At 38.3% G+C, this 18578-nt stretch overlaps 1 protein-coding gene across 1 annotated transcript in view; it reads left to right on the top strand.

The window, feature by feature from the left end:
- PPP1R42 (protein phosphatase 1 regulatory subunit 42) overlaps positions 1-18578 on the top strand; it is a 38178-nt gene that overhangs the window by 2950 nt on the left and 16650 nt on the right. Inside the window, 2 exon segments of the mRNA XM_059042634.1 lie at positions 808-946; positions 3055-3171. Of these exon segments, the coding sequence (XP_058898617.1) occupies positions 808-946; positions 3055-3171 (256 nt within the window).

Raw genomic sequence — 18578 nt, 5'->3', positions numbered from 1 at the left:
CAGGAAAAATAATCTGAAAAATATATATATATAACTGAATCACTTTGCTGTACACCTGAAACTAAAACAATATTGTAAATCAACTATATGTCAATTAAAATGCAGATTGCTGGGTTCCAACCTAGGTAACCAAATCAGAATCTCTGGAGGTTAAGCTCAGACATCTTCATTTTTAAACCTATGACCCAGGTGATTCTTATGCACTTCAACACAACAGAAGCACTGGTAGACAGGACTATTTCTCTCACTTCAAAAAAATAAACATTTCTCAGACTTAATTAAGTGTAAGAATCAAATAAATAAACTTTTCATTGATTCAGTATAAAGAAAACATTCTGCACGTACAGTTGACCCTTGACCAACATAGGTTTGAACTGTGCAGATCCACTTACACATGGATTTTTTTCAATAGTAAATAACACAGGACTACATGAGCCATGATCCATGGTTGGTGGAATCTGCAAATGCAAAGCAACCAGAGATGCAGAGTGCCCACTATAAGTTATACGCAGATTTTCCACTGCATGGAGGTCAGCGCCCCTAACCACACACCCCCCAACAATGTTCAATGGTCAACTGTATAATTTTCATATAGCTCCATGATTTTGTTATTATGTTTTTATCACTTCTAGACCATGGTGCTCTCAGAATGTCTATTTTAAAATCGTTTACGGGGGGTGGTGGAGGTGGTGTGCTGAACTGGGAGATTGGGATTGACATGTATACACTGATGTGTATAAAATGGATGACTAATAAGAACCTGCTGTATAAAAAAATAAATTTTAAAAAATGGTTTATATTTTGCAGATATCTGGGAGGCAACTACATTGCTGTCATAGAAGGCTTAGAAGGCTTAGAAGGACTAAGAGAGCTTCATGTTGAGAGTCAGAGGCTTCCCCTTGGAGAAAAGCTCCTGTTTGACCCAAGAAGTCTTCATTCTCTGGCAGTAAGGCCACACTTGAGTATTCTGACAAAGAATATAGTGATCAATGCTTATAATGAAAAAAGGAAGGTATATCTGGACGTTGTCATGCTCTGCATGTTTATATGGCCAGTTGAGAATTTGAGAGCTAAAACTAATTTTTCCTACATAGTTTCTCAGAGACTCAGCAGCTATAAAATGGGAAAAATAATTCCTGCCCCTAGGGTAACTGGAAAGATCAAAAGAAGGATGAGAAAAAAGGTTATATAAAGTATGAAGTTCTAATACAGATGTTAACTCACTCCTATTTTGACCTTGGTGTGATCATGATGACTCAAAACTTTAAATTTTAGGGAAAAAGCCTAAGGAAAGAAGAAAGCACAGTTATTTGGAAAAATTTGAACAACCTAGAGAATCATTATAATGATAAGTCATTTTCTCCCTAGATTCTGATTTGATTGTAGGTTGCATTACGTACAGCTCTGCCTCATCCAAAGCAGGTAGAACTGGGAGCAGAGATATGAGGTTCCAGCTGTCACCTGACAACCAGTCAAATCACATAGAGGTGTCACAATGAGTTGAGAAGCAGGGAGCCAGAGGGTGCCGTGGAGGCTTTTACTAATACTCAAAATGAGATTTGATAGGATATGCTACTTTCAATTCTGGGGCAAGGGATGTAAATGGAACAGATTTCGTTGGTTTTACTTTAGAGGGCCCCAAAACAGAGGGCAATAGAAGGTTTTTTTAACGAAATTTATAACAATTGAGGGGTAGTGCTATAAATTGGAAAAGAAAGGAGTGATCTGATTTCTGTCCTACCCTCCCTACTATCCCACAGAAACAACTGTGTCTCAGCTCAACCTCAGCTGAACCAAGCAGACTCATGCCACTTTGGAGATGGATAGTTTTATTACAGATTAGCACCAAAAACGTTTTTGCTTGCTCATTTTTGCAGATTCAAGCAGATTCTGAAATTCTAAATATAAGGTTTACTTTTTAAGCTGTACATCAGGTCTTAAAAAGTATCAGAAAGTATCTTCTCTAAAGGTTAGCTATGTGTGGACACCTGGGTGGGTAGTCTCCATCTTGGTAGAGAATCCCAGGCCTTAGATTTTTAAGATGGCTCTGATTTAGTGTTGCTCTACTGTATATTTATTTACATCCTCATTAATGGCTGATGTTGAACTTCTTGTTAATTAGATAATTATTATTTTAACTGGTTTCTGAACATATGGATTACTAAGAGAAAACTATATGGAGAGATAGAGATAAAAATAAAAATCAGATATTCTTTCAATTCTTGGTCATGTTTCCTATTTAGAAAAATAAAGATAAAAACTATATCTCGGGCTTCCCTGGTGGCGCAGTGGTTGAGAATCCGCCTGCCGATGCAGGGGACACGGGTTCGTGCCCCGGTCCGGGAAGATCCCACATGTCACGGAGCAGCTGGGCCCGTGAGCCATGGCCGCTGAGCCTGCGCGTCCGGAGCCTGTGCTCCGCAACGGGAGAGGCCACAACAGTGAGAGGCCCACGTACCACAAAAAAAAAAAAAAAAAACCCACAAAACTATTTCTCCCAGGGACTTCCCTGGCGGTCCAGTGGCTAGACGCCACGCTTCCAATGCATGGCACGCGGGTCCAAGCCCTGGTTGGGAACTAAGATCCCACATGCCAAACAGTGTGGCCAAAAGAAACCCAAAACAAACAAAAATTATTTCTCCCTAATCTTAGTGATATTTAACACAAAATGATACTTTGCTTGAACTGAAATAAGCATTTTTTCTATATTGTGTTATCATTTGCTTATTGGGACATCTTTTTTCTCTCTTTGCTTCTTTCTTGGCTTCTTTCTATAAATTTCTCTTATATCTTGGAAGAGAAAAATTGGACTTACAAAGGAACTTTAGACAAAAATAGTAAGTTACATTACAATTACTATAGTTCTAAAAATTCCATCTGAAAAAAAATATGACATAAAAACAAAATCTCCAAGGATTTTTATTTTTTTGCCTAAAGAGCAAAACAGCCTGAACTGATAAATTTTTAATTTTTCACAGATTAGGATTTATGGTTTCTATATATAGTATTTAATTAGACTATTTATCAACCCTAATTTAGTTACCTTTCTTACAGAAATCCCTCTCTATATTGAATATCAGCAATAATAATATTGATGACGTAAGAGACTTAGAAATACTGGAGAATCTTAATCAGCTCATAGCAGTTGACAACCAACTTCTGCATGTGAAGGTAAGGTAAAGGAAAATTTTTTAATATTTACATGAAATTGTGATTGAAAAATACTTATTTTGCTAAATAACTATAAAATGTTTTACTTTTAAAACTATTCTGAATTTGTCCTAAAACTAGTTTATGAATCTTTACTTCTTAATGCATTTATTTGCATAATTCTGCGTCTTACCTGGTTTTTCTCTTCCACACCCCAATGCCTCCACCCCTCACCAATAGAAAAATGTTTCTTTGAGAAGGAAGTATATACTTTTTCCACTCTATATTATTTTTCTATCAAATGTTTCCCTCTGGAGACTAGATTTCTTGCCCCTTAACTCTGATCTCCCAACGAATGAGTTTCAAGTAACTGTGACTAGACCTGAACTTTCTCTCGGCTGCTCCACCTTGGGGAACACCTGGATCTTTAATTTATTCTAATTTGCACTAGCTATATTCATGTCATGTTATGCCATATCATGCCATATTCATTCAATTACTCATTCATTCAAACATGTATTGGGCACCTACATATTTGCCAGGCACTATACTACTCCATGTATTGAAAGAACAGAGGAAGAAAGAGTAGAGTCCCAGGGATTTTAAAAAACCCATGGTCAACAAGTGATAAGACTACAATGTGATTCTGTTTTCATAAGTATTGTGGTATCACTAACTTAGTCTGGGGCTAGGGAAGGCTTCCTGGAAACAGTCATCTGTGAGCTGAACCATTGCCAAAACCTCACAGTTTCTGGTTTGGCAATGGGGTGGGCTATTATATAATTTCTTTCCTTTTTTTTTTAAATAAATAAATTATTTATTATTGGCTTGTTGGGTCTTTGTTGCTGCGTATGGGCTCTTCTCTAGTTGCAGCAAGCGGGGGCTACTCTTCATTGCGGTGTGCAGGCTTCTCATTGTGGTGGCTTCTCTTGTTGCAGAGCACGGGCTCTAGGTGCACAGGCTTCAGTAATTGTGGCACGCAGGCTCAGTAGTTGCGGCACAGGGGCTTAGTTGCTCCGAGGCACGTGGGATCTTCCTGGACCAGGGCTCGAACCTGTGTCCCCTGCATTGGCAGGCTGATTCTTAACCACTGTGCCATCAAGGAAGCCCTGTGATATAATTTCTTTACATAGGACCATAGAAGGAAGAACAGGCTTCTTTCTCCCATAAACAGAGCTCTTATTTCAAAACCACTTTCAGACAGCTATCCTCTGACCCTAAAAAAGTTATCCCTGGTCTTGTTTCCAAATTCAGGACTATTACCTGGCTCATCTCATAACTACTGTAAGCAGTAGATAATTATGAAAAGAAACATTCTACTACAAATGAATTCCCCAAAATATTCAAAATGCCATTGAACAATCATGGTAGATATTTAAAATAAAAAGAAATAAGGAAGCATGACTCAATTAGTCATTTCAACTTACGACATGAAGGAATTAAGAAGTTCATGGGATAAATTCTGCATTCAAAATATTTTAAATTTTAGACTGCTCTTCTATGCTTTTTCATTGGGCATTTGTATTCATCAGAATTATTTAATTTTCCTATGATTTCACAGTATTTGTATCCATACTGTGATAGATGAGTAGTCTTATATAAGATACTGTATACTATATATGTGATCCTATTCAAAGTGACAGAGCCTGCAGTTTAGGTATTTGATTAAGTAGAGAGGACCTGGGATGTGCACAGTGTTCAACATTCACCCCATGGGAAATGGGAACAGAGTGGATAAAGACAGCAGCTCACCTTTCCTGGGGAGAGAATGGTGGAGAAATCCAGTCTCCCAAATCTGCAAGATAAGTATTTTCCCTAAATGTTTTTGAAGGCCAGGTTCTAAGCACAATGCTTGGCAAATGTTCAGTAATGAGTACTGAATATATGAATATATCTTGAAAGATCTGGTTAGTTGTTAATTATCATAATTACCAAGATTCAATGCAGTTATTGTCATTACTTTTAAAGACTTATTCTATTATGCTTTAAACTCTGAATAGAAAAGGAGAGTGTAACAGGACAAAAATGCTAGCCTATAAATACTCCCAAAGGAAGTTTTTCTGAATGACATTAAAACGAAGCTATTTTGCCTACAATGATTCTCTAAGGCCAAGTTAACGTGAGATTAGAAAGAAAGGTATAGGGGCCATGGTCATGAAGTTGACTATATTCTAAGTGCAACAGAAAGTCACTGCACTTAGAATAAAGGTCCTTTTAGGCCATGGTCATGAAGCTGACTATATTCTAAGTGCAACAGAAAGTCACTGAAAAGATTATATTTTTTTAAAGATTTCCCTATCAGCTATGTGAAGAATGGGTTACAAGAATGACAGCAAAGAGATCAGTTGGGAGACTACAGCAAAGATTAAGTAAGAGAAGATGGCTGCTTGGAGATAAAAAGGAGTAGATGGATTGAAGGTATATTTAGATTGAATTCATGGAATCTGCTGATTAGTAGGATGTGTAGGAATAAAGAAAAGAAGAATCAAGGTTTTTGTGTGAGGAACTAAGGAGACAGTGGTAGCCTTTACAAGTTGGGGGATACAAGGGAAGGAATAAAAGAATTCCTTCTATTGAGAAGCCTATTCGATGTTGAAATGCACGTGTAAAGTAGGCATCTGGAGTTCAAAGGAAAAGCAAGATTGGAAAGTTTGGGAGTCAACAGCATTTAAATGATATTTAGAGTCATGGGACTGGGTGACAGACAAAGATAAAGAATAAATGAGGCCACTCCAATATTTAGAGATCATTTAGATGAGAAGGCACTAGTAGGAGTCAATGATGTAGAAGACAAGAGAAAAAGGAGGTTTAAGGAAGAGGGAATGGCCACTTGACTTGAATGCTGTTGAGTGGCTGACATGAGGGCAGATAAGAGGTTAATAGAAATGCACTGAATTTGGCAATAGTGAGATTAGATAGGTCTGGTCAACTGTGTTTTTTGCGTATTTCAGAATAGAGTATTTAACAGGTGTTTGCATTGTTTTTTCTTGTAACCAAAGCCCCACATACCTGTTAGAAACTTCTTTCCTTGTTATGGATTGAGAAATTTCAGGCTTTTCATGAAATACTTCCCCATACCTGAAATTTCAGTATATAAAGGACAAGAGAAGGGAAAATTAAAAGGCCAAAACACCTTAAAAACAAAGTTAGAGGGGACAGGTTTAATTTGTTAAGAAGTTGAACCAGAGAGGCTGTGGTTCAAAAATCACAGCTCTGTGTCTATTAAATAAATCATATTTATAAGTAAAAACATTGCCACAAAGAAAACTCCAAGCTCAGATGGCTCCATCGATGTATTCTACCATATACTTAAAAAAGAAATTATATCAAAACTACAAAAACTACTTCAGAAAAATAGATAAGTATGGAATACTTCTCAACTCTTGTTATCAGGCTAGCATCATCCTATCCCCAACACTATTACAAGAAAACTACAATGAATAAAATAAATAAAAACAATATCCCTCATGAACACAGATTCACAAGTCCCTACCAAAATATTATCAAATAAAATCCAGCAATATAGGACTTCCCTGGTGGCGCAGTAGTTAAGAATCCAGCTGCCAATGCAGGGGACACAGGTTCGAGCCCTGGTCTGGGAAGATCCCACATGCTGTGGAGCAACTAAGCCCATGCACCACAACTACTGAGCCTGAGCTCTAGAGCCCACAAGGCACAACCACTGAGCCCACGAGCAACAATTACTAAGCCTGCGTGCCACAACTACTGAAGTCCGTGCGCCAGGAGCCTGTGCTCTGCAACAAGAGAAGCCACTGCAATGAGAAGCCCGCGCACCGCAAGTTAGAGTAGCCCCCAGTCGCCGCAACTAAAGAAAGCCCATGCGCAGCAACAAAGACCAAACGCAGCCAAAAATAAATTAAGTTTTTTAAAAAGTCCAGCAATATATAGAAAGATTATCCATAATGACCAAGTGAGATTTATCCCAGAAATCAAAGATTGGTTTGACATTCAAAAACTCAATGTGATGGGGACTTCCCTGGTGGCACAGTGGATAAGACTTAGTGCTCCCAATGCAGTGAGCCTGGGTTCAATCCCTGGTCAGGGAACTAGATCCCACATGCATGCCGCAACTATGAGTTTGCATGCCACAACTAGGGAGCCCACCTGCCATAACTGAGGAGTCCACATGCTGCAACTAAGGAGCCCACCTGCCTCAAATAAGACCTGGTGCAACCAAATAAATACATAAATATTTTTAAAAATCAATGTGATGCACCAAAAAAATTAAAGGAGAAATATTCTATGATCATCTCAATAGATGCACAAAATGCATTTTTAAAAGTTCAACAAATTATAAATAGAAGGGAACTTAACCTGATAATTGGCATTCATTTAAAATCAACAAAAACATAATACTTGATGATTAAAGACTGGATTCTTTCCCCCTCAAGAGAGAGAGCAAAGCAAAGATGTTTACTCTGCTTTATAGAAGGCTTAGCCAGTGCAATAAAGCAAGAAAATGAAACAACACTCAGTTTGGAATGGAAGAAGTAAAACTATCTTTATCTGCAGACTACATGATAGGGTATATATTTAAAATCACAAATCTATAAAAAGCTATTAGAACTTACAAATTTAGTAATGTCATAGGATACAAGGTCAATGTGCAAAAAATCAATTCTCACATACTAGCAATGAACAACTGGAAAATGATATTTTTTTAAAATACCATTTATAATTTATGTCAAGAAAGATTAAATACTCGGTAATAAATTTAAGAAAATACATGCAAAAGCTATAGAATAAAAACTATAAAATATTGGGAGAAATTAAAGAAGACCTAAATAAATGAAGAGAAATAACATTTTCATGGATTGGAAGACTCTATATTATTAAGGTGATAATTCTTTCCAAATTTATGTATACATTCAACATAATCCCAGTCAAAATCCCAGCAGATTTTTTTTAATTGACAAGCTGATTCTAAAATTTACATGATAATGCAAAGGACCTAAAATACCAAAACAATATTGGTAAAAAGAATTAATGTTGGAGAACTTATGCTACCTGATTTCATGACTTTAACATTATAATAATCAAGACAGTGTGGTATTGGCATAGGATGGATACACAGATCAAGGAAACAAATTAAACACTTTATAAATAAATCTATACCTATGTTCAACTGATTTTTTTTTTTACAGAGGTTCTAAGATAATTCAATGAGGGAAGGATAATCTTTTCAACAAATGCTGGTGGAACAACTACACATCCAAATAGTGAGCCTTCACCCTTCATACCATATACAAAAACTTACTCAAAATATAACATATCCAAATTTAACTGCTAAAAAATAAAAGTTCTAGGAAAAAAACATACATTTGAGTTCTTTAAAAGAACACAAAAAACATGACCTATAAAAAACTGATAAACTGGACTTCATCAAAATTTAAAACTTGCTTTTTGGAAGACATTATTAATGAAACAGTGAACCATAGAGAGAAAATATTAGCTATCATGTACCTGACAAACAATTTTTATCCAAAATATATTTTTAAAAACTCTTACAACTCTATGGTAAGAAGACAAGCAACACATTAAAAATGGGCTAAAGATTTCAACAAAAACTTACAAAAGAGCATATACTAATGGTCAATGAAAAAAAAGATGCTCAGTATCATTATTCATCAGGGAAATACAAATCAAAACAAAGATGTGATACCACTACAGACCCACTAGAATGGCTAAAAATAAAGAGACTGGCAGTATCAATTTTGGATGAGGACGTGGATGGAGCAACTGGAACCCTCATTCATTGCTGAGGAAAATGTAAAATGGTACAACCTTTTTGGAAAAGTTTAACAGTTTCTTATAAAGTTAAAAATGCACTTACCATATGACTCAGCAATCCCATTCTTAGGTATTTACCCAAGTGAAATGAAAACTTATGTTCACACAAATACCTGTATGCAAATATTTATAGTAACTTTATTTGTAATTTTGGAAACAACCATATCTTCCTCAAATGGGAATGGAGAAACAAACTGTGTTCCATACAATGGGATATCACTCAGCAAAAAAAGAATAAACTACTGATGCACATGACAACATGGATAAAAATCCAATTATACTGAGTGAAATAAGCCAGACAAAAAAAAGAGTACATGCAGTATGACCACATTTATATGAAACTCATGAAAAGTAAAAATAAATGTATATAGTAACAGCAGATCAATGGCTGCCTGATGGGAATGGTAAGAGGCTGACTGGAAAGTGCCATAAGTGAATCTTCTGGGATGATGAAAATGGTTTTTTAAAAATTAATTTGTTTATTTGTTTTTATTTTTGGCTGTGTTGGGTCTTCATTGCTGTGCGTGGGCTTTCTCTAGCTGCGGCAAGTGGGGGCTACTCTTCGTTGCAGTGCGCGGACTTCTCATTGTCGTGGCTTCTCTTGTTGCAGAGCACGGGCTCTAGGCACGCGGGCTTCAGCAGTTGTGGCACACGAACTCAGTAGTTGTGTCTTGCGGGCTCTAGAGCACAGGCTCAGTAGTTGTGATGCATGGGCTTAGTTACTCCGCGGCATGTGGGATCTTCCCGGGCCAGGGATCGAACCCGTGTCCCCTGCATTGGCAGGTGGATTCTTAACCACTGCGCCACCAGGGAAGCCCGAAAATGTTCCTTCTTGATTATGGTAGTCATTGTATGGATGTACATGGTTTGGTCCTTTAAATAAATGTATTTCATTATATGTAAATTATAATGCAATAGTTAATTTTAATATTAGAAAAATTCTCCAGAACCAAAGGACATGAGTTTCCAGATTGAAACAGTCTCCCAAATGCCAGCACAGTGGATGAAAACTGACCCACACCCAGGTCTATCCTTAAAAGTTTTTAGAACACCAGGAGTAAAGAGTTCCTAAAGTCTTCTACAGAGGAAAAGAGGATCATAATACAAAGAATCAGAAATCAAAATGGAATCAGAACTATCAGACTTTTCAATCTGGAAGACAGTAGAATAATGTCTTCAGATTTTTGAGTTAAAAAATTCTCAATCTAGAATTATATACTCAATTTTTCAAGCAATTATGGAGGTATGAAACATTTTAAAAATCAAGGTTTCAAAAAAATTTATGTCCCACATACATTTTTTAGGCAGCTCTTGGAAAATGTGTTCCACCTAAACAGGAGAGGAAAACACGAAAAAGGAAGACATGGGATCTAGGAAACAGAAGAAAGGTTAAGGAAATTCCCAGAAAGAATCTGATGGGAATTTGAACTGAAGGAATGTCCTAGGAAAACATCTATTAGCCCAGGTTGCCTCAGGCTGAACTGGTGATAAATACATAGAAAACTAAGCAAATAAATAACCAACCAATTTTTTAACTCTAGGGAAAATAAGAAACAACCATAGTACATTACGTGGTTTAGCTCTGAACAATACTTAAGTGATCTTAGTAATATGGTCAATGGATATTAATCTTATTAATTTAAGTATGACTGTTGATGGGATGGAGGAAGGGAAGTCATAGGGGTTGGAGTAATACTTATGAAAACTAAATCATCATCTTCCATAATAGGAATTCAGTAAATACCTAAGATTTAAAAATCAATAAACAGCAGTTGTTATTTAGCAATGTGGAGGTTAAGTGTGCATAGAAATAGCTGAAGTGGGACTTCCCTGGTGGTCCAGTGTAAAGAATCCACCTTCCAATGCAGGGAACGTGGGTTTGATCCCTGGTTGGGGAACTAAGATCCGACATTTCGTGGGGCAACTAAGTCTGCCTGGAACAGCTACTGAGCTCACGCACCTTAACTAGAGACCCTGCATGCCGCAAACTACAGAGCCCATAGGCTCTGGAACCCATACGCCACAACTACAGAGCCCACGAGCCCTAGAGCCTGCACGCCACAACTAGAGAAGAGAAAAAGCGCATGCCATGACTAGAGAAAAGCCCACGTGCCACAACATAAGATCCTGCATGCCTCAAGGAAGATCCTGCCTGCTGCAGCTAAGACCTGATGCAGCCAAAAATAAATAAATAAGTCTTTAAATAAATAAATAAATAAAATGTATGTTTAAAAAAAAAAGGAAAGAAAGAAATAGCTGAAGAAGTTGAATGTGGTTTTGTTTTAAGCCCAAAGGTACTCTTTACATTTTGTTATAAACCCTATGGTCTTATTTGATTCTTTAACTGTGTTGACTGTATTGCTTTGATTAAAAAAAAAAGAACATAATTTAAAAGACAGTGAATGGCTGGTAAGGAACAAATGGTTAATATCATTGTTATTGTATATCACCATATCCCCCATTAGACTGAGAGTCTTTAAGAGCAAGGAATTTTTGTTGATTTCAGGATTCCCTAGAGCTCAGCCCAGTGCCTGGCACATAGTAGACACCTACTACATGTTTATAAAATGAATGAATACAAGAACAATTTAAAATATTCAACTATCTGGGGAAGGAATGCAAACCAATTAGCAAGTTCCAGAGGCTGGGATAAGCCAAAAGTTGCTTTTCCCTCCCATAGTGAAAAGATATTCAGGGAGTGAGGATGAAATCTGAAGTTCTTTTACTTCCAGCAAGAAGACACAAGCAATTAAAAATGCCTAGACACAGCTTCTTGTAAGCCTGAATATAGACTTGCCTAGGGGGTCATCTGAAATGTGCTTTTGTGGTCCATTTTAAATCATCCTCTGAAGGCTTAGTCAAAGGACATGAATGTTAGCATCAGAATATTAACTTATTTCTCTGTATATATTCCTGGGATCAGCGTCTCCATTGTTTGGATTTAATTTTTCCATTCTTTAATACTCATTGATTGAAGTTGCCCAAAAGCTGCTGACATCAAACCCCGTGCCATGGGAGAGAAAGCTCAATGTGCCATACATAAAGTCACTGACATCCATCCTAACTAAGAGTCTTCAACAACAGACAGCTTTGTACCATGGGGAAAAAGAAGTGGATGTCATTAGAGAATTCTAACAAAACCACTATAATTACCAAAGGTTTTTAGCACTTAGACCAGCTGCCTTTAAATGGCCATTGTAGGTTCCTCATATGCATCTACAGAAAATACATGAAAAAAGAAAAAAATGATCCCTTAGGATGGTTGCATAAGGACCTGGAAGAAGCTGGGCCAAGTGGCTTCTGTCCTTCCTGCTGTTTGGGATTTCATTCCCTTCCCTCTCACTTCTACAGACTCACAGCTGCCAAGGACTCCTCCCCGCAAGATCCTCTAACCCTGCCATCATCTCTCCTATTCCCTAGTCCAAAGTCCAGGGCAGAGACTTGGGGTGGGGGAGGAGAAGGTGAGAGTGGCAGAGGAGTAGAGGAAAAAAATAGAAGATAAATCCTGTCTTTCCTCTCTCTTTCTCTATGTCTGCAGCCCCTCTAATCAGCAAATTTTTCAAAACAGTTCCATATAATTTCTTGTTTAAAATTCTTGTCCTGCTTCTAAACCATTCAATCCTGCATGCATTCATTATTTCTTCTTCTTCATTCATTCAAAACACCTACCATGTGGCAGCACTTGCTAGACAATGGGGGAGACAATAGTGAGCAAAAAACAGATACAGTAACTGGACTCAAAGAGCTCTCAGCATTGAGAGGAAGAGAAACGTTAAGCACGTAATTACCCAAAAACAAAAATAAAATTGCATCCGTGGCAAGTGCAACAAAGGAGAAGTATGTTGCTCTGAGAGCCTATAACTGGGGGATTTGCATTAGGGAGCCCAGTGAAGGCTTCCCTTAGGAAGGTATTGCTGAGCTGAACTCTGAGAGAACAGAAGGGCTTACCAGGTAAAGAGAATAACATGTGCAAAGGCCCTGGGGCAGGTAAGAGTATGACAAAGATGAGGAAAGGGAAGCAGAGACAGTAAAGATGGAGCATAGCGCAAATAGAGGCTGGTGGGCAGATGAGCTGCATAGGCCATGATAGAGAGTTTTGTCTTTATCCAAGAACAGTAGGGAGCCACTGAAGGTGTTTAAGCCAGGGGTGATGTAATTATAGATTAGCATTTTAAAAACATCAGTGTGTTTACAGTGTGGAGAATAGACTGAAAGAGGCCAGGCTGGTTAGGAAGTGAGAGATGGTGGAAAGTTGAACAGGTAAAAATGAAGTGAGCGGACAGATTGGAAATCTGTTTAGGAAGTAAAGTGGACAAGACTTGATGGTGAGTTGGATATAGGGAGTGTGGAAGAAGGGGAGGTCAAGAATGGTTCCATAGCTTTGCCTTGAACAATGGAAAATAGGGAACTCAAGAGTCAGGTTTAGGGGAGAGAGAGATATTGAGTTTTGGTCATATAGAATCTGAGGTGTCTTTGAACTGTTCTAGAGAAAATATCAGTAAGACAATTGGTTATATAACGCCAGAGCTCAGTGGACAGAAGAATGTGGGAGTCTTCAGCATATTGGTTTAGTGGCCACTGAAACTGTCATCATGGATGAGATTGCCTAGATAGGGGAGGAGACAGTGTACGATAAAATGCTCAATGTGGCTTCCCACAAAATCTGGTTATTCTTCTCACATACAGATGACCCTTCCTTCCTTGGTATAATAGATGTTTTACTATTTCCATCAATCTGGCCATTCTTTTCCTGTAAAGGGTCTGCTTATAAATGGAGAAGGTGGTGGGTTACAGGAGAAAAAAGTTTTTCTAACCATGACTTTACATTCTTCGGCGGTCCATGGAAGAAAAACACTGTTTGAAAGGAATAAATGTAGATTATAGAAAAGGACACAAAAGAACTGATCCCTGATGGTCTGCTGCAGGGACACCTGCTTCTGTCTCCAAAGGGTGCTCCAGCGCTGGGGAAACATGGTGGTAAATTACAGGGAGGTGTTTTGTTTGTTTGTTTCTTTGGGTTTTTTTGTTTTTTACAGTACTCGGGCCTCTCACTGTTGCGGCCTCTCCCGTTGCGGAACACAGGCTCCGGACGCGCAGGCCCAGCGGCCACGGCTCACGGGCCCAGCCGCTCCGCGGAATGCGGGATCCTCCCAGACCGGGGCACGAACCCGTATCCCCTGCATCGGCAGGCGGACCCTCAACTACTGCGCCACCAAGGAAGCCCTACAGGGAGGTTTTATTGCACTACCTCTGCACAGATATTCTTTGGACTTTTTCTTGACTAAATATTTTTATGGGCTGATTCAAGCAACAGTCCATCAGGCATAGCACTGTTTTTTTTTTTAACAAGATTCCATTCTCAAAAGCAACTTTTAGAAGCAGCCTGTTTATATACTGGGGATTTCTAGGGTCAGAGGTTTGTTATTTGTGGGGTCAAAGATTCATGCAGGATCCAGGGAGCCTGCAAGAAAAGTCATAAAGGGTGCGGTCAGTAGGGTAAGTTGCTCCAAAGAATGAGACTAAGAAAGTCCGGGGAGTTCCCTGATGCTCCAGTGGTTAAAACTCCACACTCCCAATGCAGGGGGTGCTGGGTCGATATCTGGTCAGGGAACTAAGATCCCACATACAGTGCGGTGCGGTCAAAAAAAAAAAAAAAAAGAGTCCGAAATTGTCAATGTGTAGCTCAATGATAATGTTAGCAGTGCCTGACCAAAAGCACCAGGCTGCAGGAGTGCCCAGTGACTGAGGAAGCAGAGGCAGTGACCTAGACTCTTATAACTCCAAATGTGGTCCTAGAACCAGCAACATCAGCATCAGAAATGCAGAGTCTCAGCTTCTGCCCCAGACCTAATAAATCAGAACCTGCATTTAAACAAGATCTCTAGGTGATTTGTAAAGACATAAAAGTTTGAGAAGAACTGGTCTGGACTACTCTTTCAAGAAGTGTAGTGATGGTATGTAAGAGGATAAAAGCCAGAGGTGGGGGATAGACTGGAAATGGAAATACAAGAGAAAGATGATCCCAAGAGGAGGAGGCCTGTGGAGAGGGGAAGGGATCGAGAGAAGTGATTAATTTGGGAAAAGAGGTGGGCCTTTTCCTTTGTTAATAAAAATCGGAAAGAAGAATGGAAGAGGAAGTGTGAGACCAAAGGCAGATAACTGAGAAAACTCTGTGCTTGATGACCCAGTTCTCCCCAATAAAACTGGTGGCAAAACCAATCACTGAGGAGGAGAAAAAAATGTTTTAAGTCAAATACTCCATACTTTAGAAACTCCCTTCTTTAACTCTATGGCTCTAGTTTAAATGATATTTACTTTTTTTTTTTTAATTTTTTTCTAATTTTTATTTATTTATTTTGCGGGCCTCTCACTGTTGTGGCCTCTCCCATTGCGGAGCACAGGCTCCGGACACCCAGGCTCAGCGGCCATGGCTCACGGGCCCAGCCGCTCAGTGGCATGTGGGATCTTCCCGGACCGGGGCACGAACCCGTGTCCCCTGCATCGGCAGGCGGATTCTCAACCACTGCGCCACCAGGGAAGCCCGATATTTACTTTTGATTAACATTTCTTTCCATTTTTTTCTGTAACTCCTTTAAATAAGCATGCAGCAATATATTAAAATATTAAATTCTTTAATAACTATTTATAATAAAACTTGGAGTTCTACAAGTAGCTTGATGAGCCATGAACTTTTCTAGGGCCAACATTATATATCTTGCTGACACTATTAAGTCAAATATCATGGTTGCAAAAATGTATAAAAACTTGAAAGAAAAAAATTTTAATCTTTACCTACAGTTTATATTTCTGCAAAGTTTGCTAAATCAATAAAATGATCTGAAAAATTCATCTCACAGTCAGATATATCAGTGATTTACTTCATTGGTTTTCTGATGACCATTTATCATGAGGTAAAAGCATCTTAGAATGAATGGTGGAAATCAAAAATTTGACGTGCTTGCCTCTTAAATAAACTAAATATTTGATTTTTAAGACACAAACGAACAAACCACTACAGCCTGTCATGTTTTTCCAGTTTCTAATTTATTCAACCTCTGCTCAATATTGATCCTGACAAGCAGAGTAACCCAAAGATAAATTTATTCACTCCACAGTTTAGTCAGGAACAAGCCAAAAATTATAGATTTTCCCAGGCAGATGATGACAGGCAGTCAGGGGGATGACAAATGGCTGTCTTTAGATTTAGTTAGGACAGTTGGGCTAGACGTTTCCGATAAAGATTGGAGCACTCTGGTCCAATACAGGTTCATCAGCAGCCATCATTAATTGTAGAGCGAGCACTGCCAGTGCAGCAGGCTCCTACACAGGAGCTGAGGCACCAGCCCTGCATGGGAAATAGAATTGGCTCCTTAGTATTTTGCAGCACTCCTCTAAGTGATAGCGTGACATGATCATTTATCATACAGAGACTGTCCAGAAAAGTGTCTGCTCCCTTTAGTAACTTATTGAAGGGCAGGAAAGTGAAAGCATTTTATTAAAGACAGGAAGGCAATGAACAACCAGAGCGTATCCAAAAAGTAATCATATTGCAGCACAGGATTAGTTTAGTCTTAAAGAAACATACACTGGAAGGAGTATGTTGAGGATAATTTATCAAGTGAGAAACAATTAACAAAAATCTACAGGATTCTTTTTTTCTATATAAATTTAAAGTTCTCTTATTGCTATTATTAACTTTTGGATGATGGGCATCATATTCAATGCTGTACAAAGATGTGATGCACAATTCCATCCTTAGAGCTTTTTAAACTAAGAGAAATACAGTGAAACTCTCACATAATTATGGCTGTATCAAAAGCTGTGGAACAAATGCTGTGAAGAGGGCATAATCCAGGGCCCAGGACTGAAGGATTAAGTTACAAGTTCTGAAGAGAGCTTTCTTTTACCAAGTCAAGTACTTGTTAGTGGATCAGAATCTTCTCCCTTACAACAATTTTTGCTCTCTGTTGACCAAAATTAAGAGAAAGGGAATTAACTGAGGGGTGGCAGAGCAGGCAAAGGGGAAGAGAATTAACACATTTATTCTTTACCTGCTTTGTTCCATGCACTTCATATCCCACAACTAATCCTAATTATCCTTACTTTATAAATGAGGATACAGACTTGCCTAAGGTCAAATAGTAAGAAGCAATGTCAGAAAGTTTAGGGTTGCCTGTATATTTTTAAAACAAGTCCTTATAATTTTCACATAAATTATTTATTTGAATACATTAGAGTCTAGCACAGAACTTAGCCCATGATTCAATAAATATCTGATGAATAATGAAGTAGGCAGAATTCGAGACACCATTTTATATACGAAGAGATTGGTCTCAACAAGATTAAAGTGCTCTGCAGTGGGTTCTGGACATCTGGCTGTTCTTCTAATTATTCCCCCCAAAACAGTATTTCTTCATGTAGATGCAGGCACATATCTGGATGTCCCATATTTGTTACCTCCTGGATATAAAAGTTTGGGAAGGATTTTTAATATATAGAAGGGAACTGCTGTCAAAGCTTCACAGTAAGAAAAAATATATTTTCTAAAACCTAAAGAGTAAATGCAGTCTTATCATAAGAAAATTTCCAAAAATGGACACATGAAATATCTAAGCAACAGTAAACACGGATCATGCAAAGAATAAGATGGAAGGTACATATAGTTAAATTAAATGGATATACAAAGTTGAATGGTATCAAGCTTTGAAGGTGAGGAAATGCTATGGGGAATAAAAATACCAGGCAATGCATTATCAATTACTTTCAGCTTTGCAATTAAGAATATGTATGAATTAATCCATAATTTGTATTTCCCAATTTTCCCTTATACCCTATGATAAGTTTGGTCTTGGCTTGAGGAAAACAGATAAAAGAATCATAGGTGTTTGCCTGCTGCTATCCTCTGGAACTTTTATTAACTTTGAAATCCTCATACCCATATTCTAAAGAAATGCAATTCTCCTGGATGTGTACAACATCACATATACGGCAGTGCTCTGAAAACCAGAAAGCTCTCCACAGAATTAGTTATTATCAGTATTTATTATTAATATTAGCAAAACATTTGCTTTAAAGTAACATTTTTGCCCTACTGAAGGTATTTTTCCTTTTTTTTTTTTCTGCCTGTGGCCACTGAATTTTTACAAATCAGTCATGGGCTATAGAGTAGAAAAAGTTTTTCCATTACTTGTTTTGAGTAATTCTTTACAGATTAAGTTTGGGGCATATATTGATATAAGAAATAAAGTATAAAGTATACTTCACTTCCGTTAAATAGTAGCTAAGGGACTTCCCTGCTGGCGCAGTGGTTAAGAATCGCCTGCCAATGCAGGGGACATGGGTTCGAGCCCTGGTCCAGGAGGATCCCACATGCTGTGGAGCAACAAAGCCCGTGTGCCACAACTACTGAGCCTGCGATCTAGAGCCTGCGAGCCATAACTACTGAGCCCGCATGCCACAACTACAAGTTCACACGCCTAGACCCTGTGCTCTGCAATAAGAGAAGCCACTGCAATGAGAGGCCCGTGCACCGCAATGAAGAGTAGCCCCTGCTCGCCGCAACTAGAGAAAGCCCGCGCTCACCAACAAAGACCCAACGCAGGCAAAAATAAATAAAT

Source organism: Kogia breviceps, chromosome 17 (genome assembly GCF_026419965.1).
Source record: "Kogia breviceps isolate mKogBre1 chromosome 17, mKogBre1 haplotype 1, whole genome shotgun sequence".
Classification (NCBI taxonomy): Eukaryota; Metazoa; Chordata; class Mammalia; order Artiodactyla; family Physeteridae; genus Kogia; species Kogia breviceps.
Note: the sequence above shows the minus strand (reverse complement) of the source record. Positions and strands in the feature narration are given on the sequence as shown.